The sequence below is a fragment of the Prunus dulcis genome, chromosome 2 (genome assembly GCF_902201215.1).
Source record: "Prunus dulcis chromosome 2, ALMONDv2, whole genome shotgun sequence".
Lineage (NCBI taxonomy): Eukaryota > Viridiplantae > Streptophyta > Magnoliopsida > Rosales > Rosaceae > Prunus > Prunus dulcis.
In genome coordinates, this window is record NC_047651.1 from 23318382 (window position 1) to 23346097 (window position 27716).

Consider the following 27716-nt stretch of genomic DNA (forward strand, 5'->3'; position numbering starts at 1 on the left):
TTCAATAAGTGGAAAACTATTTTAACAACTCCCTACAAAGACACGGATGATATCAAAGTTACCGTGACTTCTTGTTCAATAAGCGCGGAAAACTATTTTAACAACTCCTTATAAAGACACGGATAAGATCGAAGAAGATATTTTATGAAATTGGTGAACCTAAAGGCTTGTTTTTTCCTTTTAATTCCGATGTTATCTTATTGAACACATATGCTAAAATATGAAAACTATGAGAGAATATTTGTTTGTGGGAATTTTCTGTGTATTCTTCTCTTTGTATGAGGTCATATTTATAGTACAACGAAACCTGAATGGGCAAGTAAATAATAAATTCCTAAATCTATGTGCAATAGGAAATCAGGAATTAAAGTAAATCAATTACAATTATAATAGGAATTCTTGGTGTGTAAGGAAAGTAAGTCAATATCCACAAGTCACGCCAACACTCCCTCTCACGTTGGTGCATAGATGTCGCCAATGCCCAACTGATCTAGTGAATTGTGGAATGCTTTACTGGAAATCGCGTTTGTCAAAATATCTGCCAATTGATCCTCGGATTTCACAAAAGGAAACTGAAACACTTTAGCCTCAAGCTTTTGTTTGATGAAGTGTCGATCCACCTCAACATGTTTAGTACGATCATGCTGAACCGGATTCTGTGCAATGGCTATAGCAGCCTTGTTGTCACAAAAGAGATTCATTGTGAATGTAGGTTTATACCCAAGTTCAGTAAGCAACTTTCTTAACCAAAGAAGTTCACAAATCCCTTTAGTCATGCCTCTGAACTCGGCTTCTGCACCGGATAAAGCTACTACATTCTGTTTCTTGCTTCTCCATGTCACCAAATTACCTCCCACGAATGTGAAGTAACCCGATGTGGATTTGCTATCTGTTACATTACCTGCCCAATCTGCATCTGAATAACCATCAATATTTAGATGACCATGCTTTGAGAACATTGGTTGGAATATGGATAGCAGACAACTGATGCACAAAAGCCTTGAGTGGTTCAGACAGCTTCTCAGTGGATACATGATTTGCAATTGGATACTTGGATGTCTTGCCAATATCAGGTGAATAACGGTTTGGTGGCTTCCCACGATTTTTCCTGAAAGGTAATTGATATCCAATAGTTTTATCATCTAAATGCACAAGTCTAGTAGGAGTAGTTATCTCAAGGATATTCTCAGGAGATTGGTCTGTTGGTACTGTTGAGTTAGAGGAGGGTCTTCATCTTGTTGTTCTGTATTGTCTGTAGGTGTGAGACTCGGATCAGAAATATCTTCGCATGGATCAGGTGGGTCAGGCAATTGATCGCTATGAATGGGCGATTGGTCGCTTTTCGACAGAGAGTAATCTCGTGCTCCAGACTCGGAATGATCAATCATTTCTGTACAAAGGAGAATTTCTTTATTTTCCAAGTTGCTCCAATTCTGCTCTTCACTTCGTATCTCCCCTTGAAGTGTAGAATTGGATGATGGGTCATGGAAGAACAGCTCAGATTCCAGAAAGGTCACATCCAAAGTGACATAGGTTCGTTGGGTAGGAGGGTGATAACAGCGGTAGCCTTTCTGATGAGTGGCATAACCCACAAAAACACAACGAAGTGCACATGGATCAAGTTTGCTACGTTGATTTTTGTGGAGATGAACGAAAGCCACACATCCAAAGATTTGGGGTGTGAGTACCAAAACAGAAGGCAGAGGTCTGTGTTGTGCAAGCACCTGTAAGGGAGTTTTAAAGGTCAGTACACCAGAAGGCATGCGGTTGATCAGATGAACTGCGGTGACAATAGCATCATCCCAGTGATGGCGAGGAACATGAGCGCCAATCAGAAGTGCTCAAGCGGTTTCAAGAAGATGTCGATTTTTTCGTTCAGCAACACCATTTTGTTGTGGTGTCTGAGGACAAGTCGTCTCATGGATAATTCCATGTTGTTGGAAGTAAGTCTGAAAGTCATGATTGACAAATTCTCCACCATTGTCTGAGCGAAGAATCTGGATTTGAGCATTAAACTGAGTTTTCATCTGTTTGTGGAAGGACTGAAAACAGGAAAACACTTCGTTTTTATTCTTCAGCAAATAAAGCCATGTCATCCGTGTACAATCATCGATGAATGTGACAAACCATCAACACCAGAAGGAGCAGTGATAGGAGAAGGTCCCCAGACATCAGAGTGAATTAACGTAAATGGAGTAGTACACTTGTTCGTACTCAACGGGTAGGGCACACGGTGACTCTTGGCCAAAATACAAGTATCACATGTGAAGTCAGAGTCCTTGAAACCTGAGAATAAATCTGGTATAAGATGCTTCATATAACTAAAAGACGGATGTCCCAATCGACGGTGCCACAACCAGATTTGCTTTTGTTTGCTATCAAAGGGATGTGTCACGCTGTTAGCCATGCCGGGACTGAAGTCATCGACATAATATAGCCCCCCTCTCTTAGTACCACGACCAAGAATCTCCTTAGTGTGAATATCCTAAAGCAAACAAAAACTCGGGTAAATGAGTACACAACAATTCAATTGTTCAGTAAGCTGACTAACTGACAACAATTTAGTGGATAAAGATGGAACAAGTAAAGTATTAGACAGTGTGAGAGAGGATGAGAGTGCAACAGTGCCAGCCCCTGTCACAGGATAAGTAACACCATTGGCATTTGCAATACAGGTTCGTCGAGGTTGTGTAGTATTCAGAAAATCATCAGGATCAAACGTCATATGATCAGTTGCACCGGAATCAATTATCCAGCTCCTGGAATCAATCTTATCGGAAGTATGGAATCCATAACCAGTACCATTATTGGTCATATTGCATTGTCCTCGATCTGTAAGAGTAGCCCACCAATTGGGGTAGCCATGCGATTTAAAACAAGTCTCACAAGTGTGTCTCGGATCACCACAATATGCGCAATCTGGTCCATGTGTCGGGGTCGTTAGTCTAGAAGTCATAATCTGTGCAGCGGAAGATGCATAGGATACAGGTTGAGTAGGAATTGGGATTGGAATCTGAGCCTGAGTCAGGGCCGGAGTCGGAGTCGAAATCGGGATCAGGGTTTGAATCAGAGACAAATTCGGGGTTGGGGTCATCATTGGCGTGGGGGTCGGGGTCGTCTTCAGAGTCGTGGTCGGGGTGGTCGTCGTCATAGTCGGGGTCGGGGTCGGGGTAGACAAAAGAGGATCCTGATTCTGGATCCGGTTCGGGGTCAAAGTCTGCATCTGTAGGAGCGGAGCCATCTGGGCACTCAACTCAACGATGGTTGGTGGAGAATGAGAGAAGGAGTCGGTGGTGCTACCTCCATGAGGGTTGAAAAAATCATCAACCCCATAGTAGCGGCGGGGGTTTGAAACTAGAGTCAACAATTCCAAGATCGCCGCTCTGATACCATGCTAAAATATGAAAACTATGAGAGAATATTTGTTTGTGGGAATTTTATGTGTATTCTTCTCCTTGTAGGAGATCATATTTATAATACAACGAAACCTGAATGGGCAAGTAAATAATAAATTCCTAAATCTATTTGCAATAGGAAATCAGGAATTAAAGTAAATCAATTACAATTATAATATGAATTCTTGGTGTGTAAGGAAAGTAAGTCAATATCCACAAGTCACGCCAACACCACGTGGTTATTGAATTCGACCATTCAAGTTCAGACAAGCACCAATGTTTTCAAACCTGCTCACTGCAAAAACAAAAACCTACACTCTAGTGAAGGATTATAGTTACATGTCTTTACAGGGAGTTGTTAAATGTGCTTTCCGTACTTATTGAACCAAAAGTCACAGATAATTATGGTTATTGATTTGATGAGTTCGGTTATCGTGACTTCTTGTTCAATGAGTATGGAAAACTATTTTAACAACTCCCTGCAAAGACACAGATGATATTAAAGTTACCGTGACTTCTTGTTCAATAAGCGCGGAAAACTATTTTAACAACTCCCTACAAAGACACGGATGATATCAAAGTTATCGTGACTTCTTGTTCAGTAAGCGCGATAAACTATTTTAACAACTCCTTATAAAGATACGGATAAGATCGAAGAAGATATTTTATGAAATTGGTGAACCTAAAGGCTTGTTTTTTCCTTTTAATTCCGATGTTATCTTATTGAACACCTACGCATTGGGGAACATTAATAGTTGTTTGGATTGTTAAAGTTTGATATTTCTTTTGTCAAACAATTTATGGCAGTCTGGTTTTCAAGGTTTTCAATATCTTTGACAGGCTCGATAGTCATGCATGGACCCCAGAGATAAGTAATGAAATAATGAAAAGGAAATATGCAATTAATACAATTTGATACCTTTCTTAATTTGGCTGAATTTTCAGACAGATAGATGAATTTGGGAAGTCCCGTAAGTTTCGAAAAAAAGTGGAAAATGTGATATATATTTTTTTCGTGGATGAGACCACCATAACCATCAATGTCTTCTGGTGCCTTTTAGATACAATATTATTTATTTAAACTTGTATTTTAGCTTATACATACATCAGTTGGATGAACGCCATTGTCCTCGGTTCATCCAAAAACAATAAGAATGTCATTGTCGTAGAATATTAAAATTAGACAAATAAGTTCCTTCCAACGACACTTGCGGGACTGATCTCATCACGTCGCAAGTTCATCATTGGCCAGTTGATCATGAAACCTTATCAATAAAACTACAATTTTGTAATTTTGTAACCGAAGAAAAAAAAAACTTACAAATTTATTTATTTTTACATATGCAGATCATCGTTATAAAATTAGTTGGTCAAGACAATGTACATATTATTTTATATTCAAGTTAATCATCATTAATTAGAAAAAACATGAAACTAAGAAAGGTATCCAAAAAGTCAAATGTAGCCTAAACATCATCATTATAAGTTTTCTCACCTGACATTGAATCCAACCTTGCTAGAGAGTTTAGAAACACTGATTCCCTTAAAATAATAATAATAATAATAATAAAATACTAATAATGATGGCTGATTAGAGAAATGGACTTGTCGTAGATGGCAAAAAAGACAAAAGACGATTCAGTCAGATTATTTAGTAAAAGTTCAAAAGACAGAAATATAATAATAAACAAGTTTAGAAATTGAAGCACGTGGGCTGTATTAAAATAATACTATTATTTGGATTTGATTAAAGAGTATTAGACGTAATCATATGTGTTAGGGTTGGAAGTTGGAAGTTGGAAGTAGCCTGGAAACATGGTAATTCAAAACGTGAAGTGCAGCCTTTGAAAATTATCAAAGTAAATACAGCAGTGCAGTCCACAGTCTAAAGTCCACTTGTTTATACCCCCACATACGATGCTTCCTATCTTCATCCAGGAAACCCCAAGTGAGGCCACACCTTCGCCTCAACCCCAAACTTCCCCAATCCTTCCAATCTTAATCTTCTCTTCCTCTTATATATATATATATATATATATACTCCATCCAAATCTACACTCTCCTCCATTCCACTCAACACTTCTCACTTTGAATTTCAATTTCCAACTGTCCTTGTCTAAGTTTTCTTTCTCTTTGTCTAAGATGGCAACAGAGCATGAAGAAACTTCAGCTTTAGAGCTGATCAGGCAACACCTCCTCAATGAATTCACCTCCATGGACAGCTTCATCTCTAGCCTCCACCTTTGCACCTCCCAAATCCCCCAACCCCAAATTTCCCATTTACCCTCTCAATCTAAGACAAACTCCACCACCAGCTCTGATCAGTATTTCAGAATCTCTGATTTCTTGCTCCCAGAAATTGATCAAGACACCCAGTTCGAAACCAAGCCCCAGATTGCTCACCCAAAACCACCCAGACACTCCACTCTGAGCCACCGCAAGCCCGCCATAAACGTGGCCATACCCTCACCGCCGGTTCTGTCCGGTGATGAGCCTCAGAACCCATCAAGCTCTAACAACGTGGTGGTCGAAGCTTCTGAGACTGCAAGACATTACAGGGGTGTGAGGAGAAGGCCATGGGGAAAGTATGCGGCTGAGATTCGGGACCCGAACAGAAGGGGTTCCCGGGTTTGGCTTGGAACCTTTGATACTGCCATTGAAGCTGCCAAAGCTTATGACCTTGCTGCTTTTAAGCTGCGTGGAAGCAAAGCCATTCTCAACTTCCCTCTGGAAGCTGGGAAAACAGCAGAAACAGAGCAGCCTCCGCAGATAACTGTTGGTGGCAGCAGAAAGAGGAGGAGAGAGAGCAGCGAACAGAGCACAGATAGTCAAGAGAGACAGAGCACAGACAGTCAAGAGAGACAGAGCAGCGAGGAGAATAGCAATAAAGAGATGAAGAAGGAAAATCAAGAGATGGTTTCTTCAAGTTCAAGTAACAGTGGAGTTTGTCCATTAACACCGTCGAGTTGGACGGCAGTTTGGGATATTAGCAAAGAAAATGAACAGGGGATTTTCAGTGTGCCTCCTCTGTCTCCCTTATCTCCGCACACTTCTTTCCTGGGATTTCCTCAGCTTATGGTTACATAAAATTGTTAATGATCCATGTACAAAACAGAAGAGTGATGGATGATTAGCTGGGTGGTTATTGTAAATAGTTTAGCTAAGCTAAGCTTAGGCTACCTATGTTTCAGTTCAATTATAAGATTGAAGAATTCATATTGTGTTTTATTGGATTTGTTTATTCCTTGATTTCATATAATCAAATATATTTCTTTGCTTCAACAAATTTCGTATGGTCTTTCTCTTCTGTCTTAATTTCTTGAATTTTACTCCTTTTTTAAACCAGGGTGTTGCGTATGCGCAGCCTCCTCCAATGTATATATATTGTTTCAAGTCATCGGAGACTGTTCATTGCTGCTGGTCTGTCCAAATTTCGTGATATAAAATACTGCTTAGGATAATGATAATATATATGGGGAGGCTCCACATTTGATGTGACATGTCAATCTCCATTAGGTTGCCATAAACATGTGTATTTAGCTAAAGGAATCCCTAATCAACTTATTAATATCAACATTTGTGACAACTATATATACACTAAATACAAACACAAGAATCTTACAATAAAATTGAGGGGGCGTTTGGTATCCTATTCAAATAAGAAACTCAAAATTTTTTATTTTTCTTAAAAACAAAGAGTTCTTAAATCTATTTTTGAAATTCAAAAACTTGTTTAGTATGCAACTTGAAAACTGTTTTCAAATCTTAAAAATTTGAGAACTTGTGAGTTGTTAGAAAAAAAATGAAAAAAACATATATTTTTTGTTTTTAATAATTATGGTGTTTTTTTAGTTGTTCTTGAGTTTGAGTTTTTAAAAATAGTGCTACCAAATAGGTTTTCTTTGTTTTGAACTCAAATTCTGTTTTTGAGTTTAAAAAGTTGGATTCAAGTTGAATACCAAACAGGCCATGAATTTCCAAATTAACTCTGTCTCTATTGAAGATTTAAGACGCATTGATCCTCAAGTGCTAACTTATGGATAGTATTCATCTGTTGCCAAGTCTTTTTTGTATTTATTCAGTGTATTGCATCATACTCTTATACATAAGATGTTAATTTCATCGTAAGCAATCGGTCCCGCATACTTTCTTATGAGCCGCATATATTATTGTGAGAGTTGGACGAAGCTGCGCATTTGGCACGGACAAGAATTGTCTTCTATGTCTATGTCGATTGGATTGAAATGAATTGGCACAGTTTAATTTATGTAGAAAGAGATGGGAGCTCGATGTTACATTGTGGACCATCATTCATTTATGAACGGCTTTAAGTTACTAAGCAAGTAGTAGGGTTATACTTTTCTTGAGGCATATGTGGTGTGCATGTGAAATTTGACTGCAACAAATGGTGTGTTTAGTAATCAGGAATTGAATTCCACCTATGAAGGAATCCTGAATTAACTTCACATCAATGAATTAAAAAGTAAGTAGGGTCCACACAAAATTAGGAATTGAAATCTTAATTTTGGAGAAATTCAATTTTTGAATGGGATGTGGTATTCTAATTCATGGAGAAGTAACCCACTAAGAATTCATATTTTTTACCTATTATATCCTCACACAATTTTTGAAATTCCAAATTTGTCATTTACTTTAACCCAACAATGATGACATTTTAGTAATTAGTACCACTTCTACCTCAATTCAGTTTAGTAACACAACTTCAATAGGAATTCAGAATCTAACTCTCCTCAATCCATATTGTTTGGTAAACAACTTCAATAAGAATTCAAAATCTAATTATCCTCAATTCAATTCCTCTTGCAGATTAGTAAACATGCTGATGCAGATGAATTCTATTGATGTATTTAGCAAATTAAGTTGGAGGGATGGATAGAGAATGGAATTGACACATCATCAGTAATTGGTTAATAAATGCTATGAAGCTGTAAAGATTGATCTTTGGTGTATTCATTGAATGAGATATTGTACTACGTTTAGAGCAGAGAGGTCTTCTCTTTGTCTTTCAACTTGTTAGAAAGAGACTAGGAGAGGGGTCAGCGGCCAGCCAACAAGTTGATGATGGGCCTGTGCCTGTGCCTGTGGCTGTGGCTGTGGGGGATCTTTCCAACTTTTCTTCAACTTGGTGATATACAGCTTTCTGGGTTTCATTTTTTTAATGATAAATTTATAGCTTTGTATCTGGACACGAGACGAACGAGACATTATGAGTTTAGTTGCATCCGAGGGTCCCCTGTTTTACTGCTAGTTGCAGAACTTGTTGATGTCCTGCTGGCTGGCGCTCATGAACAGTGATGATGTCCTCCACGTGGCATTGTGCTATAAGCCATATGAAGACAACCACGGCTTGCTGCTAAGTAATTAGTTTAGTTGGCTAGTTGCAAGTGGATCATCAGATAACTAACTACCTTCTCAGCTGGAAACAGAAGAGAGTTTGCACTACTGCTGTGGGCTGCTCTGCTTTCATTTCAATCTTAATTAAAAAAAGGACTAATTGCTTTCATCTTCGTTAATTAGAGAAGAATGAATAAGACCGCAGGGATTTAAGAAAAAATAAAAACAAAAAAGAAGAGAGAAGAGAAAAGTTCTTTCCTATATAATATAATAAAGTTGCCACAATTTCTTCAACCCAAGTCCCAAAATGTGTATTCTAAACTAAAATAGCATAGCCAATATCCAATATCCATATCCGCTCCACCACCATGCATGCCAATCAACTCTCCTGCTCTCACTTCAAAATGGCAACACCAACACATGAAGAACAAGATGAATCAACTCTTGAACTCATTCGCCAGCATCTCTTAGGAGACTTCACCTTCACTGATGGCTTTTTTTCTCATCTCAATTTCCAAATCCCTGATGATGATTTCTCATATGATTTTCAACCACTTGTTGTGAAACCAGAGTGCTCCCTCTCTGAATATGAGTCCACCTCCCCCATTTCAGATCCCCATTGCCACAACCCTCAACCCTGCAATTTCGAAACAAAACCCGAAACCATAATCTCGCCATCCATAAAAGTCGAACCTCTGAATTTGAGCTCACCCACCAAGGGAAAAACAACAACTAGTGATTGTGCAACTCCCAGCTCGCCTGATGATAAGTTTCAGCAAGTGTCGGGTTCTGCTGAAGTGCTAAGGCATTATAGGGGAGTCCGGCGTAGGCCGTGGGGCAAGTATGCGGCTGAGATTCGTGATCCGGCCCGAAAAGGGACTCGGGTTTGGCTAGGGACATTTGACACTGATGTGGATGCTGCCAAGGCCTATGATTGTGCTGCATTTAAGCTCAGGGGTAGGAAAGCAATACTGAATTTTCCACTGGAGGCTGGACAGTCGTCTCAACCGCCGGTGAACACGTCTCGGAAGAGGAGGAGATCAGTAAAGCAAGAGGAGGAGGAGCTGCCAGAAACCGAACTCTTGAAGCCTTGAACTCCAAGGAGCTCAACTGTCACCGTTATTCAGGATCTTCCTATGCTGACGTGGTGCAAAGTGATTGGATGGTGGATTTACTGATTTTCTATATGCATGCTCTATGTATTACTAGTACTAGAAGGGTCACTTATTCACTGTGTACAAATATGGGTTAAGATAAACCCAAAAATGAGAGTAATTAAAAATAATGCAATGTGTAATTATTATACAGTCCCAAGCTGTTAAATTTGTTAAATTGTTTTTTTTTCAGAGAAGCTATTATTTCTATTATTAAAAGGGCATTGTTTTAATGGTAGAGATATATTTAACATTTCTTTTGGGGTTACTGACTTATAACCCTAAAAGAAATTCTTTATGTGAACTTCATACAAGACAATGTACATACACACAAAAAATAATAATAATAATAATAAAGTCCATTTTGCACGTAAAATGAGGGTAAAAGTTCAATCCAACAGCTTAATAATAACTCTGTATTGAATCGGACGTCTATTAAAGACCCTCTCATTATAATCCGTCATTATAGTAGGGTAATTTCATACCTAAAACCGTTCTTAGTCAGAATGTTCATGTTCAAATAATATGAAAGGTCAAACTGGTGTTGACAAATGAGATGAAAAAGATGATAAGAAAAGTCTACATTGCTATTTCAAGAAGAAAAAGAGAAAGAAAATAAAGGAAAATCTGGTGCGGACACGTGTCGCACCTAACAAAAAGGTGAATTTGGTTCACATGATGGGCCTATTACGGGATTGCCTGGTGGGTCAGAGTTAACAACTTGGGTTTAAAAGGTGGGACCCTTGTTCGACCCAGCTGTGAAGTTGCAAACTTGTCTCCACGTTCCGTACACGTCTCCTAATTTGGCCCAGTACGCAACTCTCAGATAAACGACGGCCAGCCAAGCATGGATGCAACTTGAAATTAAATTTCATTTATTTTTGGGGTCCATGATAGGAACAAACAACCGCAAGTTGAGAAACTAAAGATAAACAGGACAGGAGGACAAGAGATATTATGTGTCGACTTTTGTTGTTGCTGTCACCTTATCGACATGGTTTCAAATTCAATCCAAATTATGCTAAAAATAAACCGACTACATACCACAAAAAGAAAGAAATAACCACAAAGGAGGATTTTATTCTGCTTCACAAATACGAGGGTAGATGGTAATTTAGGCAGTGAAAAGATCACAAATTATTTCAAGAAGTGAAATGATGACGATGATGCCAAAGTTGAATCTATTAACAGCATAACCAAAGTGACATTGTTTTACAAACAAATTATCAGTAGTGTAACCTATATAACAAGAAATCTTTTGCAGCATAAAACCTAATCTTCCCAACGAATGATTGTCCATAAATTGATATGCAGAATACAAAGCCTAAGATATTATCTGGGTTTTGTTGTACTGTCTTAAGTTTTTATTCTAACTATTCTCCCCACCTCTTCATTTCCTCATTTCCTCACTTCTCTCATCTCTTTCTCATCCTCCATGTCCCATCTTTCTGTTTGCTTTATTTTATTTCATTTTTCAATGAGAAAAGTGTAATAAAAGCAAGCCGTAAGTCATGTCACCTTGGAAAGTGGCTGGTGTAAAACCTCTTAAGAATGGTAAGACCCTGTTGGCATAATTCCAAGAAACAATGTTGTGCTGTCCACTTGAAAATAACTACGACCTCAGCTCATAAATTTATATGGAAGTAGCTCTCATGTTGTGGTTGATCACATCAACATCCTCTTTATCAACTATTTCATGCAGCTCATTGCTTTCCAAGAAACTAGGCTGGTTCGTCGATGCAAGAAGTCTAGCCCACATCCGATCTGTCAAGTTCACTGTGTTTTGCGTCTCTGTAACACGCTGCAATATGCCATTCATAACTATACAAGTTCTATCTTTTGGTGAATCAGAATCATACACCTCCAATTTTATCAATACAGAAGATCCACAACAATACACTACTAGCACACTGATTAAGAGCTATTAGCCTCAAGATTTATTAAATTTCAACAGGCTTCAGAATTCAGATGCATTGGAGATGGGCTGTAGTCGTGTCCATGAGTTTTATTTTATTTGTTTTAGACTTATAAGTTTTACCCTTTAACATTGTATAGTTTGGCCTCAGTCCAAATAATCGTAGTCTGTCCGTTTCCATTTAAGAGTATTGATTGGTTAGTTTATCTATGTACTTCTCTCCTTTCTATAGAAGGAAAGGTTTATGTCAAACGTTTTTCTAGTTATTTTCATGATTGTTACTGTAAATTCAAGCTGGATCTAGTTCTTATCTAAAGCTTCTATCCCCTCTTAAAAGTTCCACTCAGAAATCAAATAAAGAAAATGAGAGGAATTTAGTAAAATGTCCATAAACCAGAGCAAAAAACACCCAATAACAACAATAGGAGCAGGGAAAGTGCTTACAGAAATTGGAATATAAGCATGCCTACTGTTTACAGGCCCAACTGTGAAACCACTGAATCCTGCCATGGCCCCATGAACAGCACTCTGAGCAAGAAGAGTGCAGTATATATTGTCCGATGCATTACTTGGGATAGCACGAATCATATATGTTGGATCTGTTGGATAAAAAGATAAATAATTTATTTTATTGAGATGTAGCGCCCATAAACTTTCTACAATAATCGTTTGGGAATGATAAGATCTTGACTGCTTAGCACATCGACTTTAGACTTTATGCAAGCAAAGAAAAGAAACCTTAATAAAAATGTAAAAGAAGCAAAAAGGAGTGGATAAAAGTTACTTTGGATCTTGAACCTTTCATTGCTGCTATAATGTTCTCTACAAAGAAGATTCAGTTATAGAAAGGGAGAAAAGTCCCCTCTGAACTCTAGCTAGAATATAAGTTTGGCTTGGCTCTTGAGGGTAACATTAATAGAGACAAAACTCTCCATGATCAGCAACAAAATTCTATATACTATATCAAAATGTACCTATATATTTCGTATTTATTGCCATCTTCTGAACTTTTGTAAAATGATCCTGTGACATGAAAATATAAACAAAGAGCTGAATCAATATTATTTGGATAACAAAAGAAGAAACCATAGCAGAACAAAAAACAAAAAACAAAACTCGCAGTCCATAAAATGAAAGGGAAGTTTCTCAAAACTACTCAAAATATTATTGACAGTTTGTGCGACACCTTAATCTTTTCAGTCAGCCATAGGCCAACATCTAGGAGTAGCTTATTTCCTGATGCATCTTTACCATCAACCACTTGCATTTCCTGTGCAACATATTCCTGCCCCGCTCCTTCTGCTAACACAATAACCACATGTCCATTTTCTTTAAGCCGCTCTTCAACAAATTCAAAAAGCCCACCCCGACCTTCCAAATAGAATGGAGATTCTGGAACCAAGCAACAATCCTGTTACATCCAAAAGCCTATTAAGAGATCTCACCTCAGTTAAGTTACTACTTTTTATTACTTTAGAGCAACATTTCACTTTATGGAGGACAGAAGTTAAATATCATTGAAAGTGGTGCTAGTTCGAATCAAAACCAATATGTTTCCAGATCACTGTATAGTTTCTAGACCAGGACAATGCACACACCCTTGATTGCCAAATAGAACAAAGGCGAGATGAACACGGCTTCAAATTCACTAATTTGAATTGCTGCATCATTTGCAAATGCACATACAAAGTTATGATTTCCGAAACTAATTTATTTTTCAATCCCTTTCATAGTCCTTGTAATTGTGCAAACCAATCTACTTATTGATTACAAAAAAATAATAATCTATTTAATTGGGGTATGAAGTGGTTGAAAAGGTCATAAACTTTTCCAAATTCTAAGCATAGAACATATTCTTCTTTAGGAACTGCTAAAGCTTCTAAATTTTTTGGTTCTCTAGTTTCCTAAACAATCTCCAAGACACTTGAGTTGTACCATAGCATAAATCTCTATTTGTCATTCCCTAAAAGGAAGGCTGGCACGGGGGTTGAACTGATAAAGCTTCTAGAAATTTTCAGATCTATAGTTTCCTGAAAAATCTTCAAGAAATATGAGTTATATCACAGAAATATGAAAATTATAAAATTTCTCTAATTTTTCCCTGAAAGAAAAGAAAGACGCTGAATTTCCACAGCCCAGTAATTCATTTCACCCATACCTTTATTACTATCAAATAGAAACATCAGGATATCTTTGATTGAACAACATTTTTATTTATTTAAAAAAGATAAAGATGTGAAGGAGAGCACACACATAAAAGCAAGGTCAGCCAAGCAGTTCAAAAAGAAAGGGTAGTAGAATCCGCATTCCATAAGACACATAACAGCTTAACATAAACATTATATATACTTTTCCGATAATTTCTAGAACATATGCATACATGATATGTATGATATGATATTTTCAACTATCCTATGTTTTCTTCCGCAAATCATTAAGATCATAAGTAGGTTGACGTTCTAGGGAGAGGGGCTAAGATTCTTACCACATCTCGACTTGCCAAAGTTGCGTATAAAGCAATGAAACCTACAGAAGAAAAACATATCAAGTACAGGAAGAAAGAGACCTTACAAATACATGTTCACCGTTCATCATTTGACATAAGATGATAAGCAAAAGGTGAAAAATGAAAGTGTGTTATCCATTCCATCATATGGTTCAACGCACATACCACTGTATCTGCCCATGAGTTTGACAATTCCAACTCCATTTTCCACACTTTCAACCTCCACATGTGCAGCATTAATAGCTCTCTGAGCTTCTTCAACAGCAGTATCAAAACCAAAGGATTTGTCTATCACCTAAAGCCAAATTCCAAAAATAATACCAGTATGATTTTGGGGCAACTTTATGAATGTTGACTAACATTGAACAGCATGTCATAGACTAAATATAGTTCTTCAATATATGTGAGGAAGAAATATGTTGTCTGTTAAAATTTATAGTAGTCATATTGAGATCATGAACTTGCCAAATTCTTTAAAATGGCATCAAAATTTCATTGCATAATGCGGAAGTAACAGCATAGTAATACTAAATATTGCAAATCCATCAGGGATGATAGAACTTACAGCGATATCATTATCAATTGTCTTAGGGATCCCAGCAACTGCCACTTGAAGACCACGTTTCTCAACTTCCTTGACAAAATATGCTAATGTCACAACGTGCTATGCCAAGGAACTGGATTCATCTTAGGGAGATAATGTTCACCTTGTAAATTAGAGCTGCTCCTTTTTGGGTGCCATCACCTCCAATTATGTACACCTAAAATTCATGTTGACGACTTCCTCTCATTAACTTCATTTTTTTCATTTGGGTTTTCCGTAGTGTATTAATAAGTTAAAGCAGCCCAAATATGTAGGAAACGAGAGCATATAATATTTCCACCTGATTTATTCCTCGGTCCTGTATGTTATCAACTATCTTGTTTGTATCATGACCTCCTCGTGAAGTTCGAAGAAAGGTCCCACCACGCTTGTGGATATCATTGACAACTTTTGGTGTCAACCTCAATGTATTTTTAGAATAAAAGCCTCTATATCCTCCCTGCAAGTTTTCAACAGTGGCAACGCAAGGGGATGCTTACATTTCTTGAGTTGGTCAGACAATATATGGTAAAGAATATAGTAATGAACTATTAATAGCCTTTGACTAAAAGAGTTTTACAGAGTTAGCAACAGTGTAAAATGTACTAACCTCAATTCCAAGTATATCTTCCACACCATACATGTAGTTCAAGCCACATACAATTTCTCGAATCACAGTATTGATCCCTGGGCATAAACCCCCACATGTCACTATGCAAGCACGCACTTCATCTGACTTGAAATAAACCTAACATTAGAAAAGATAATGTTATTAGAGTTTCGTTTTCGCCAAGCATATCATATATAGGTGGTGATTTAGACGAAAATGTACCTTTTCCCGAGGTCCTGCACGTCGAAAATGTACCCCTCTGGGATCATCCTTTTGAACAACAACCTAGAGCCATTGCATGATGCAGTTATTTAAAAGCAACAAAATAAAAAGTAAGACAAATTCAACAAATTCAAAGTTTGGCAGTTAACTTTCTTCTCTCTTTTTTGGAAGCGTGGAAAGGGATCACTCACTTTCTGCGCAACCACATCGTCAGTGCTTACAAAAGTTTGCCTAGCAACATAAACCCATTATTTACATATGACCGAAAAATAAAGCTTTCAAGGGAAAAATAACATGAATTTAGACAAACGTACTTGACAACAGCATAAGCTTGGCTTTGTTTCAATGGATTTGGATACGACTGAAAGAAAGGAGAAAACTTTGACTTTTAAAAAAAATAAACATAAATTGCGTAGACTTTTTCTTGAGCGCACATTCAACCGGTGCTTAATTACTGTTTAACTTACCGGTAAATTAGAGAGAAAATCAGTCAAGTGAGGAACGTCTTCGATGACAAAGCCGTCGTCCTTAGCTGGTTGTTGATTCGAACTTTGACATCGGATTGGCTGGGTTTGGCGCGAACGGAACGGAACTCCGAGGAAGCATCTGGATTTGAAACTAGGATGCCGGAGGTTTTGAAGTGACGGGAAAGATTGAGATCTGGAGCCAAGCGATGAACGGGAAGGCGAAGGTAGCAAATGAGACGACGTGGAAAGCGGAGACGAAATGGCCGATTCCATTGGAATTTCAGAGCTTTTCACAAATTTTGCAGAGGACGAGAGAGATGAGAAGGCAAATGAAATGTTGAAGAAAGCGTGCCAATAGCGAACTCTGGGAGGAGCTGCGTTTTGATTCTCCGTTGCGTGGTGGCGGTAACGGCCAAACGGTAATAATTGAGATGCTCGTTTAAGGGTGCAATTCGACTACAAACGGACACTTGTCAGGTCAAAGGAAGAGGTCAAGCAGCTCTTTTTGAACCCATTTTTTCTTTTGACCAATATTAAATTTCTTTTCTCCTCTAGAAAATTATAATAAGACACCATTCCCTCCTCAAAACTCTCAAAATTTTGTGGTTTTTCTTAATTTTATTTATATGTCAAAGTCGAGGTTTTTTCAAAAACAAGACAGTAACAAATTTCGAATGGGACGCTTGCATTTTATAATAATATACAGTGGAAACACATTTTACATTTTGTGCAAGGCATTTTCAGTTATTGAGATTGAGATGAAAGGTTGCCTTCAACTGCACGCTGCAAACCCAGCAATAAAATTCGGATACATTTGCTTTTTGGCTGGTAATTTTTCAGATACAATTTAATGGTGTGCACAGATCGTGGAATTCTCAGCACCCAGCAGCAGCAGCATTACTCATTGTAGCATCCATCACTGAAATAACCGCAGAGTCGGGCCCGGGTTGCATCGACAATTCATCTCGTGGTCATTAGGTTCTATTTGAGGAAACGATCAATCATATGACGTATGACATCTTCACCTTCTATATGTACACTTTGATCTTTGACCTGTAAAATGTTCAGCGTGTGAATTTGTTACTATAGTGCATTCAAGCGTGAGGTCGCGTCAGCGTGTGTCTCTATGTAAGAGAGGGAGAGAGCAAGAGAGATATACCTGAATGACACTATGAGCAGCAAATCTATGTCTGCTGCAGTGGAAGCTAACATCTACTTTTTCCCAGCACACACGAGATAGGCCTGTCAATAGTTCCACTGCACAAAGAGTCCAATTATTATGTTGTAAAGTTGAGAAATCACTGAACTCCGGAGAAAACAATGGTGTTCAGGCAGAAATAGTATAGGGAGAAACAATAATATGCAAGTAACACACTACAACAATACAACAATACTCAAGTAAATGGTAACACGCAGATGCAAACGGATACAAGAGCAATGAAATGTAAACATAAGATTTAAGCAAAATTAGCAAAAGTATAACCAACCAGAATAGCTACAAGCATAGGCAACAAGTTCTATTTACATTGAATTCAAATGTCAAAAAATCACTACCAAAAGTTGAAAACAAATAGAAAATGAAGTTGCAAACCTTCAAGCTTGTCAGAGCCATCAATTTCCACTGAAGTAGGCTCGCACTGCTCAGCATCATAGGCCTTACAATGTTCTTCATAAACAATATGTGGATATTTTTCATCAACAGTATCCTCCCACTGATAAAGGAGAAAACTCATTACATTAAATGGCAACCAGAAGATTCCAAACTCAACCTACCATTACAAAACTATGCATATGGCAATAATACCTTTGGCAGTTCACTGTTACGTCTAATAGATGATGTTCTCCAGCCAACAATATCTTTGTAGTATTTGTTATTGAAAACAAAAGGTTAATAAAGACTTCAAATTGGAAAATGTACAACAATAAGATCCATATTGATCACGGAAAATAGGATACGGTCATAGCCCACATTTGAATACACCACCCTACGTCTAAAACTACGCAACGCAGACCTGTCAAAGAAAAGACGCATGTCATTCTATAATTACACATTCGGATTAACTCAGAGAGGAAAGCTCATGAAACTTAGAATCTCAAAGTTAAAATTGGAATTTTTATAACCTACATGAAGTAACATTCATCATAATCCTCTATCATGCGTTTAAGCAGTGGAGGCTTTCCATCGTCGTCGTCATTAAGAAAAAGATGCCTACCTGTTCTCCTAAATATCAAATGAATGACCGCACTAGCAACCTTTTCAAAGGCAGGCACACCAAAAAGAAATGGTACCTACAAAAGGTGAACAAATGCATAAGTACAATACCAAATGCATATAACAACTAACCACTGAACAACGTAACATAAGATCAGCCTAACATTTTTTTCACTCCTGCCTTAACAAAGTTTTCCACCACATACGCAACAGAATCAGACATTTAGAAAGGCTTATCCCATGACCCTTATACAGTACACCAAAAGTCATAAAACCAATGAAAGCCAAGAACTTGCTCAAGCTTGAGATGTTAAGAACTTCTAGGAAGTCAAGTACATTCTGAATGAACAAGTGGAAAGGCAATTGTGTTACCTGCTTGTTACCTCTTGAGCCAAGATGAGGTGTAGCAACAGTAATAAAGTTCATAGGCTCCAAGCCACATAGCGTACTCCTTGGATCCTCTTCACTCCCATTAGGAGATGAATGTTCCGAATTTTCATTTTTAGGGGGTCTATATAGCCTCCCAATTGCATATCTTGCCACTAGTCCTCCCACAGAATGTCCAATGAACGAGATCTTACGTAGATTTGGCTTTCTTTGAGTCAGTTCGACAACCTAAAATTAATAAATTTGGTTAACAAGTGATACAGAATAGGAAGTGGATGTGTTTTTTTGTTTTTGTTTTTTTGGATATGGAAATAGATTCAAACATTTCCACAATATATATAGGCAGCGAGCAACCTCCTCTGTCAATCGCTCGCCCATTACATCCACACCATCCAGAGTCAGCCTAGAACCATTCCGTTCACTACCTGCAGATGAATTTCAACCAACTTAATTAGACTGGACAAACTCATATTGTCTGCAAACAATATCAAATGCCATTGATCATATTAATATTTCTCTAATTCCACTTAAAAAATTTCTCTTACAAATAAAAATAACTAAATATATACAAAGCAAGGGCACTAGAATCCAAAACTCAACTCCGGGGAACTCAAATTAACTATAGACTAGAAAATCCAAATATGCAAACATTGTCCAATCCTATAAGCAGCAGGATGATCATATATATGGACCACCTTTCTCCGGTTTAATGATTCTTTTCTTCAACCAATCTCCTCTTATATGAAATTAGTAACATTAAGAAGAAATTAAATGAGTGGCAGGTAAAAAATCAAGATAAAGTTCGGGAAAAAAAGGTACATTTTTGGCTCTGTAACTCAATAATTACATTATACCAAAAATGGTAACCAAAAACAGAGGAAGAACTAAAAAGGATCGCAGGTATTAGAGAGCTCAACCCAACAAAGCCTTTTTCCTTAATAAGTAATCCAACAAAGCTTAATCGAGTAACTGTATCAGCATTAACTGAATGCATGATGCAAAAGAATGGTCCTTACAATGAACAAATACTTTGTCAGGAAGCATTTTAACAAATTGCTCCGCTCCAAACTTCCAATCTGCCGCACTGCACGAGCAAATAAAGAACAATATCAACATTCTACACGAGTAAAACTTTCCAGCAGACGAGTTTCAAATACCCAAAATACAAAATGAAGTATTAATGGTCATGCTAAAAGATTCAATTTAACGTACACACAACCAAAGCAGACACATTCCAATTAAGAAAAGAAAGTTAAACAGAAAACCATATTTTTTGCCCAATATGACAAACATACATTAGTAAAGTAAGCATAAAATCAAAACTATGGACCAAAAACAAAGTTTTAGTAGATCTAACATACATTTGGAACAAACAATTTTAACGGAACATCAAATTAATCATCAAAACCATGAAAAGGTAAACAATTTGTCGATAACATCACTTCAAATACAAAATTTTCTTTCAAAGAAAGCAAAACCACCATTAAACCTTCTCAATCCTCCGATAATTGAAGAATTGGTCAATATCCAAAGCATAAAGAAATCAAATTTATCGTACAGAAATCAAATCTTGATGAAATCAAGTTTGTTCGAAGTAAATTAACAAACGATGAAATTGAAAAGGCCAGACCTTCCCATAATTCCATGGACCATTACAACGAGATGGTCAGCAGAGGAAGAGTCGGACTCATTAGAACTCCAGACATCGTGACTCCCATTCACCGAGGCGGACGAGCAAACCCCGTTCTCTACGACGCCGTTTTGCATGGTTGCTGCTATCTTCTTCCCGGCTATGGGCATTGACTGAGAACACACGATAGCCGAGTTGTAGAGAGACGATCGGCAAAGGTGGAGAGAGACGATCGGCAAAGGTGTGGAAGTAAATGAAGGGAAAAGAAGAGAGAAGAGAGTTTTTATGTTCTCAGCTTCTTCCACTTCAGCTGGTTCGGTAGTTGAGAGAGACTGAAATGAAGCGAAAGAAAGAATCCTGACAGCGAAGGAAACTATCCTTCTAATGCTTTTCCTTTTTAATAATGCATTAAAATCAATTTGTTTATTTTTCACCCTCTTTCTTAGATATAAATAAATAAATATAAAAGGCAAATTCATTTTTCTTTTTGGTTGAAATTTTTTATCTTTTACGCTAAAAAGAAAAAGATTATAACATCAGCAGCAGGGTAGTATTTATTTATTACAAATTACAAAGCGTTCATTAAGATTCGGAAACGCGTCGGCTTTTGCTTTGCGGGCATTAATGGTCGGGACAAGGGTTGGTTGTAATTTCCCCAGATATATCCAAGACCGTGGGATTTATTCTTTTTCTTTACCGACATTCCAACACTGGAAGAGATAAATTATAAAATTATATTTTAAATTATATAAATTATAAAAACAGGCATTTTCGTCTTTATCTCATATTATTATGCGTGTAATTATTTTTAATATTTAAAGTGTTTAGTAGCAATGTAGCATTCAATGTTTTGATCAAAATAAATTGCATATGATTAATCATATATATATTTTTTGATCATTTTAAAAGGGGAATATTTTCACACACATTGCAATTTGAGATCGAATCAGACCACTAAGTAATAGACACACTCATTTATAGAACTTTATGTGGTTCAATAATATCATTAACCCCCAATGGGGTGTTAGCTCAATTAAATTTTAAATGAATGCGTTAATTTTCGTTTAGAGAAGTATGTTTTTAATTTTGTGTAGCATGTAAATTAATTACACGCATGAAACGACAATTAATGTGATGATAATGGCGAACAAAAATCCTCTAGTTGATATATGATATTAAAATAGATGAGCTTTATGATTTTGCCTGATATTAGCAACTTAACCCTTATTAAAAAAATTATATTTATTCATCAAATGTTTGGGTGATATAGGATTCTAAGTCACTCCATATGTGAGAAATTCAGCCTTAAAGTTATTTAATAAGTTCAAATCACTCTTAAGATACCTCAAGTCACTTAACATGTTCTAAATTAATTTTCCATTACTTAGCATGTTCACGGATTGAGATTCCAGAAGAAGCCAAGCAAACTTTGCCTATAGCAAGCAGCAACAAGAGAAGAGAAGAGAAGAGAAGAGAGGATAGAGGTGATGACAGGGCATCAATTTGGACATTGTTTGAAAAGACAATTTGGTCCTTTATCTAGCATTGGATTTGCAGAACTAACCTGGAAAACGACGTGGCTGCATCTTTGAGTGGTTGTAGTTGGATCACCATTTAGCCCATAATTATTTGTGGCTGCATCTTTGAGTGGCAGTTGTATCATAATTATTAATCAACCAAATGTGTCGGCATTAGTATATGGATTATCCATTATAAAGAATAAGGAGGGCCTACAATTTCAAGATCATTGAATTGAATTCATGTAAAACTCTCAGTTTGGTTTGGTCCACATTGTTGTTCTTTTTGTTTTGGGCCACTTTCCATTTTGGTTCTAATAATTTAAATTGTTTAATCACATTAGTTTTGTTCAATTAAGAGCATCTCTAATAATAGTAGTACATTAAACACTTGTTGACCTATATGGCAATTTAAAAAAGTTTATTTGCTATTTGAATAATTTTTGTTCTAATAGATTCTTCAATTCAATTAATGCAATATCATGAAAAATAATGAAAAATATGAAAACATGTGAAAAATATCTATGTATCAACTCTTTCAAGTTTAACCAACAATGTTAAGAAAATTTGTTGGAATTCTTTCGTTTTCGTATTGGGATGATTGCAACTGTTATCACGTCGAATTTCATATATTAATTCATTAAAAATTTATGATTTCAACTTATTACAAACCAAACCAAACTACATCACAAAAAATGTCAAAATCGAAAATAACATGGACCAAAGTGAAGAATGAGTCAAACTTCGAGGACCAAAAACATAATTTAGCCTAAGAATAAAATTATCATCTCAAAAGCAATAATTGTCACTTTATACAGTCCACTTTCATATTTTCTTTTTGGTGGTGCTACAAATCCACTAAGGCACTAACTGCAAATTGGTCATGCAGGCTTAGCAAGTCAAAGCCGGTCAATTTCCAAAGTGTCAGATGTTCCAACTACAACAAATGGAACATCCCAACTACATACATATAATACACAAAGAGAGCAAGTTGAACTGCTTAGTTCTACATTTTACTTTTCTCAATAAATATTGGGAAAGCAAGCTGCCTCAATCATCTGAGCTATATTCACTGGATTCTGGAAGTACAGCAACAGCAGCGCAGCAAAATGACTCTTTATCCTTCAGGAGAAGACAGCTTCCATCCGAATTCCATTTTAGATCGACTATGCTAAACTGCGGTAGTGGGATACTCACACAGTAAGCACCCGCAGGAGTCCACATGTACAAATGTGAGCTTCCAGTGCAAACAACGAGACGCGTGCATGTAGGGTCCCAAACTGCTGCTCGAATTGGATCTTTCTGCACCAAGATAGTGGCAAGCTCAAGATGGCGTATGTCCCAGATCCACAGAATACTTGGCATGCTATCATTCCTAGTGCAGATGTATTGGCTGTCACTGCTCCATGACATTAGACCTACAAACCTCATAGCTTTAGCGATATTATCATATAATGAATCTCGAGCAAATTTTCAGTTAGCACCTAAGGATACATACGGCCAAAATTCAAACAAAGTCTCAAACTAATATGCTGAAAGGGCATTTGAACTGTGAATTATTGCTTACACATATATTGATAACTCATAAGGTGAACAAGCCTTTGAATGAAGACGTCCGTCCTTACACAAAGTCAATGAATAAAAGCAGCTGACTCCACATAATGAGGTTCTTAAAGTATTCAAGGTCATTGGGAAATATCCCACGCAAACATATTTGACTGCAATATCGATATCAAACTCCGATATAGGTCCAATTAGAATCAATAAACTTGACACCACAACTTGAAGTTCCTCAACTTGCAACATTCGTCCAAAAGTATGACTGGGCTCAACCATCATGGCCTCTCTCAAGGACATCGAATGTTATCTGATGGCTGGGCGGATGCATTTATGAACACCTAAATTTCTAAGTGCATCTCCACTCTGCTAATGTAAATAGCTAGAACAAAGACCAGTTTGATTGTTTTTCAGCAGATTAGGTTTAGCTTCATTTAAAGGCTATATATTGCAGGAGTGATTACAGAAGTAATTACACCAGATAATATCTTAAGAGCTATCTTCATGTTTGAGCTATTGCATTGACTCGGGTCTACAAAATTTGTATTTATTTGCATACCAAAACAGTACAAGGGGAGAAAGGGCTTACCAATTCCTTGTTTGGGGTTAGGTTTGTCTGCAGGAGGCTTCTGGAAAGGCAAACTAATGGGCACTTCTGTAACCTCGTACCTAACTCTGAAATGTCCTTCAGAAGCATCTACTTGGAAAGAAAAATAAAAAAAATAAAAAGGGGGATCCAATCACAAGGCAAAAATGAAACCTGGCAAATACACACACACACACACACCAACAACAGGAAAAAAAGGAACCTGATATAGAATACTAAAGTACTAAACAAGAATGTAGAAGGGTAGTGTATGCAGACAAATGATACAGCACACTACTTTCATAGTTTGCAAATATTTTATAAGTTAAGAAAGAACAGCAATCCTGCTTTTGAGAAATGTACCAACAGTCATGCTTACCATCATTGCCTTGTGCAAAATCATCACTTAAACATAACTCGGACATATCAAGCAGCAGTGGCTCATCCACTTCCTGGCGTTTTACAAATTAAGGGGGTGAGAAATCATCCAACAAACTAAAAGAACATGATATCTGGCTATCTAATATATTAAGAAACAATCACCTTAAAAACAGCAGCACAACAAGGAGCACGGACAGTAGATAGATGCATAAATTCAGCAAAAGTCTTCCAAGTCAGGTGATTCAAAACCCGCAACATCTGGTCATAACTACCCACTGCTAGAAACTGGCCACAAGGAGACCATGAAACACTTTTTACGCCCAATCCACTTTCATATGCTTGATACTTATATAGGCACCTCCCATCTGGGGAGTATATTAGAACCTGTATCAAACCACAAACCATGATTTTTTTCTTCTTCAAACTAGACCATTATTTAACAAACTTACTGCACATCATTTTGGTTTAACAAAGCCAAAGGAAATGAAGTTGCCACCTTATATTCGAGAGGCGAATCCCATATCACTATTGCACTGTCATCTGGCGACCATTCAGTATCAGACAAGTCCAATGTGTCCACAGCAAATACACCCATTATCTCCCATGTATGACAAGACAGAAGATTAATGTAGTCCTTGCAATCACGCCTTGTGCAAATTGCAGCAAATTTCCCATCTTTGGTAAAAGAAACGCCCTTGGAAGGATGCTTTGGCCATTGCACATGTACACATGCTGTGTTTAATAGTGACCAAACTGTTAAACGCAGTTGGAAGTCTGATGTGGTAAGTATGTGACGGCTGTCTGGGCTCCATCTAGCATACCCAATACCAGCAGGACCTTCATCTATCTTGCATGTCCATTCAGGTTGGGCCAACGACCATGCCTGTATCATTGGTCTTTTATATAGACCACAAAGAATGTACTCAGAATCGATGGCCCATTCGATATAGCTTATCTTGTCCAAGCATGAAAACAGCTGCACAACCTGCATTAGAAATTTAGAATTTAATTATGTATAAGATAAACTTACATTCAAGATGTACGCAATGGAATTTAGCACATCAATTGTTAACAGAAGTTGTTGTACAACAGCAATGAGTGTGAGGCATGCAGAAACCAAACAAAGGACGCAAAGAAAATAAATGTTTCGACCATTTAGTCATTATTGCTTATGTCCAAACTTTTGAGGGTATATTTCTACCTCCACAAAAGCCTAAACCTTATAACTGCTCATGAACCCTACCATACAAACATCTCACAATGGAGCATTATTCTATGTACTAATGTACCTTTTATGACTCTTATGGTCTAATTGAATGGTTACGAAGAGAGCTCATATTAAGTAACAAAGAGAAACCTCAGCATATTGAAATCTTCGGTCTATGTAAACACTTGTTTAAGAACAGTAAAATGCAGGAACATATAGCGCCCAAAATTCACTTTGAATCGCGTTAGATATCTACAAGGTGAAAAACTCTTATCATAACTAAATGTGATAGATCCTTAAAATGGAGATCGATGTTTATAATTGTTTTTCTTCTAATTTCTCAGCAATCAAACAGATTACAGCTTGTTGAAGTTACATTGGCTTTGTCAACAGCGAAATGCAAAGGGTGAGATCTACATAAATTTAACTATTCAGGAGCCAATGCCAATCGGTTCAGCTACCATTTGGTATCCGTGCAAATGTAGAGAGGTAGATGAGAAACGAACGAGTTAAACATTTGCAGTTTCAATTTCCTTGCATTTTCTAGACAACCAATCGGAGCATGAAATAAATTTATTAAGAAAAACTAAAAAACGAAAAAAGAAAAGAAAAAAGGGGGAATACCTTGAAGGAAAGAGTGTCCCGAATAACGAGGCGATAATCGACGGCGACGGCAATGTAACGAGCATTGGGTGAGAAACAACAAGGACCCGTCTGCTTGTAAGCTTCTGTGAACTCCATTCACATTCAGATCAAATTTTCTGAGACGCAAGTTTCAAATTCGTTTGTTTAACAACGCCAGCTTACTGTTAAGCTATCGGAGCACTTTTTGCTACTTATATTTCAAATTCAAACTGCAGCTATGAAATAAACGTATCGAAGTAGTGGTGGTTACTGTTGCTGGAGAGTGTTTTGGATTTGGAGTGAGATGAGATCTGTGAGAAGAGAAGAGAAGAGAAGAGAAGAGACCGTAGGGAAGGTCTCGTTTAACTTCGCTTTGTAAACCCGCCGAACCCTTTCAACCGGCTAAATCAAATCAATTCGCTTTATTATTATTATTATTATTATTTTTAATACAAGTAATATTCTATTTTTTTAATCTAATTTAAATTACATAAAGAGGAATTCGAATCCAGCTTTAGCCAACTTGACTTAAACTTATGTATGCAAAATTTGATTACTTGAGTTCAATTTTTACCCATAAAAGCCTCATTTTTCTCAATTTTTTTTCTTATGTCCATTCAAAATATGATTTGATGGCTCCAGTCAATTAGGATTTAAGTTGGTTAAATCAAATCCTAACTTAAAAGGATAAAAATGTCATTGTAATTGATTGAGGAATTAACAAACTTAACGCAAGTGGCACATTGAACCGCTTTCAACAATTATCGTACTCATAACAAATTGAAACAAATTGAAGGTTTATAAGGCAAAGTGAAAGCATTGCGAAAAAAATCCTTTTAAATAAATAGTTCTGTCGCGACAAAGTTTCTCTAGGACTAGTCTTATGTCGACGAAATTTCAACAAGATAGGTCACTTAATTTTTTGTTTGTTATTAAGTAATATCTTAGCCTTATTAAATTACTTTAATTAGTAAATATTTTTTAATTATTATTTATATTTAGTTAATAGTTTAATTAGTTTCATGAATTACTTAATTAATATTAATTAATTATTCTAAAATGGATTTGAGCCTCCAAACCCTAAATCCAAGTTACAACGTGATTCGATAATATCACCTACTTTTGAAGTACTGAAATACACGAACTTGAGTCCCACATTAGAAAATAAGAGAAAGTCTCTATTCCTTATAAGTGTGAGTCTTCCCACAAGTGCTATATGGAAGGTAGGGCTAGTGGAGTGGAACTTTGGCCTCACTTTTGGATTGGCCTTGAATTATGTATACATAATAATTAGTATTTAATAATTATAGACTAAGTGCCTGTTTGGCATTACTTATTTAGGGTAATAAGTGATTTTAAAAAAAATTTGGAAAGCCCAGCCCATTTGGTAAATTATGAGAAAATCGAA

General features: G+C 36.9%; 5 protein-coding genes across 7 annotated transcripts; 2 read left to right on the top strand and 3 right to left on the bottom strand.

Annotated features, from left to right (window-relative positions):
• Positions 1–5186: 5186 nt before the first annotated feature.
• LOC117619734 (ethylene-responsive transcription factor 5-like) lies at positions 5187–6644 on the top strand. Its single transcript, XM_034349749.1, has one exon. The coding sequence runs from the start codon at positions 5313–5315 to the stop codon at positions 6480–6482; it is 1170 nt and encodes a 389-aa protein (XP_034205640.1). The 5' UTR covers positions 5187–5312; the 3' UTR covers positions 6483–6644.
• A 2386-nt stretch (positions 6645–9030) lies between these two features.
• LOC117619417 (ethylene-responsive transcription factor ERF106-like) lies at positions 9031–10096 on the top strand. Its single transcript, XM_034349370.1, has one exon. The coding sequence runs from the start codon at positions 9119–9121 to the stop codon at positions 9842–9844; it is 726 nt and encodes a 241-aa protein (XP_034205261.1). The 5' UTR covers positions 9031–9118; the 3' UTR covers positions 9845–10096.
• Positions 10097–11059: 963 nt separating this feature from the next.
• Positions 11060–16627, bottom strand: LOC117619415 (ATP-dependent 6-phosphofructokinase 4, chloroplastic). Of its 3 annotated transcripts, none has more exons than XM_034349365.1 (14): positions 16208–16627; positions 16055–16101; positions 15890–15971; positions 15741–15803; positions 15519–15656; positions 15210–15368; positions 15033–15086; positions 14891–14959; positions 14491–14620; positions 14305–14345; positions 13006–13230; positions 12794–12842; positions 12264–12418; positions 11060–11705 (listed from the first exon to the last, which is right to left on the bottom strand). In XM_034349365.1, exons 1-14 carry the CDS (start codon positions 16478–16480, stop codon positions 11538–11540), a joined length of 1653 nt encoding a protein of 550 aa, XP_034205256.1. In that variant the 5' UTR covers positions 16481–16627; the 3' UTR covers positions 11060–11537. The 3 variants fall into 3 exon arrangements, with proteins under 3 accessions (XP_034205256.1, XP_034205257.1, XP_034205259.1); XM_034349366.1 differs by having other exon boundaries at positions 15932–15971; positions 16208–16625; XM_034349368.1 differs by lacking the exons at positions 15890–15971; positions 16055–16101 and having other exon boundaries at positions 16208–16625.
• A 246-nt stretch (positions 16628–16873) lies between these two features.
• On the bottom strand, positions 16874–20814 carry LOC117619416 (putative lipase ROG1). The gene is made up of 10 exons (XM_034349369.1): positions 20437–20814; positions 19823–19890; positions 19161–19231; positions 18792–19034; positions 18333–18496; positions 18164–18219; positions 18012–18064; positions 17799–17919; positions 17367–17464; positions 16874–17260 (listed from the first exon to the last, which is right to left on the bottom strand). The coding sequence occupies exons 1-10, from the start codon at positions 20604–20606 to the stop codon at positions 17189–17191; spliced, it is 1116 nt and encodes a 371-aa protein (XP_034205260.1). The 5' UTR covers positions 20607–20814; the 3' UTR covers positions 16874–17188.
• A 1886-nt stretch (positions 20815–22700) lies between these two features.
• LOC117620386 (WD repeat-containing protein WRAP73) lies at positions 22701–26663 on the bottom strand. Its single transcript, XM_034350570.1, has 6 exons — positions 26309–26663; positions 24974–25462; positions 24640–24861; positions 24476–24548; positions 24100–24207; positions 22701–23371 (listed from the first exon to the last, which is right to left on the bottom strand). Exons 1-6 carry the CDS (start codon positions 26423–26425, stop codon positions 23004–23006), a joined length of 1377 nt encoding a protein of 458 aa, XP_034206461.1. The 5' UTR covers positions 26426–26663; the 3' UTR covers positions 22701–23003.
• Between the last annotated feature and the right edge of the window lie 1053 nt (positions 26664–27716).

Excerpts from the sequence above, each read along its gene's own strand:
- LOC117619734 (XM_034349749.1), top strand. The coding sequence starts at position 5,313 with ATGCTTCCTATCTTCATCCAGGAAACCCCAAGTGAGGCCACACCTTCG.
- LOC117619416 (XM_034349369.1), bottom strand. The coding sequence starts at position 20,606 with ATGCCCATAGCCGGGAAGAAGATAGCAGCAACCATGCAAAACGGCGTC. Across the intron at positions 19,891-20,436 it reads GTCCATGGAATTATGGGAAG|TGCGGCAGATTGGAAGTTTG; the intron begins GTCTGGCCTTTT and ends TTGCTCGTGCAG. Across the intron at positions 17,261-17,366 it reads CTGCTCATAGTGTCATTCAG|GTCAAAGATCAAAGTGTACA; the intron begins GTATATCTCTCT and ends AACATTTTACAG.
- LOC117619415 (XM_034349365.1), bottom strand. The coding sequence starts at position 16,480 with ATGGAATCGGCCATTTCGTCTCCGCTTTCCACGTCGTCTCATTTGCTA. Across the intron at positions 16,102-16,207 it reads ATTTTCTCTCTAATTTACCG|TCGTATCCAAATCCATTGAA; the intron begins GTAAGTTAAACA and ends CCTTTCTTTCAG. Across the intron at positions 15,087-15,209 it reads AGGACCGAGGAATAAATCAG|GTGTACATAATTGGAGGTGA; the intron begins GTGGAAATATTA and ends CATGAATTTTAG.
- LOC117619417 (XM_034349370.1), top strand. The coding sequence starts at position 9,119 with ATGCATGCCAATCAACTCTCCTGCTCTCACTTCAAAATGGCAACACCA.
- LOC117620386 (XM_034350570.1), bottom strand. The coding sequence starts at position 26,425 with ATGGAGTTCACAGAAGCTTACAAGCAGACGGGTCCTTGTTGTTTCTCA. Across the intron at positions 24,208-24,475 it reads TTTTGCACAAGGCAATGATG|ATGCTTCTGAAGGACATTTC; the intron begins GTAAGCATGACT and ends CTTTCCAAGTAG. Across the intron at positions 23,372-24,099 it reads TAACCCCAAACAAGGAATTG|GTCTAATGTCATGGAGCAGT; the intron begins GTAAGCCCTTTC and ends TGAGGTTTGTAG.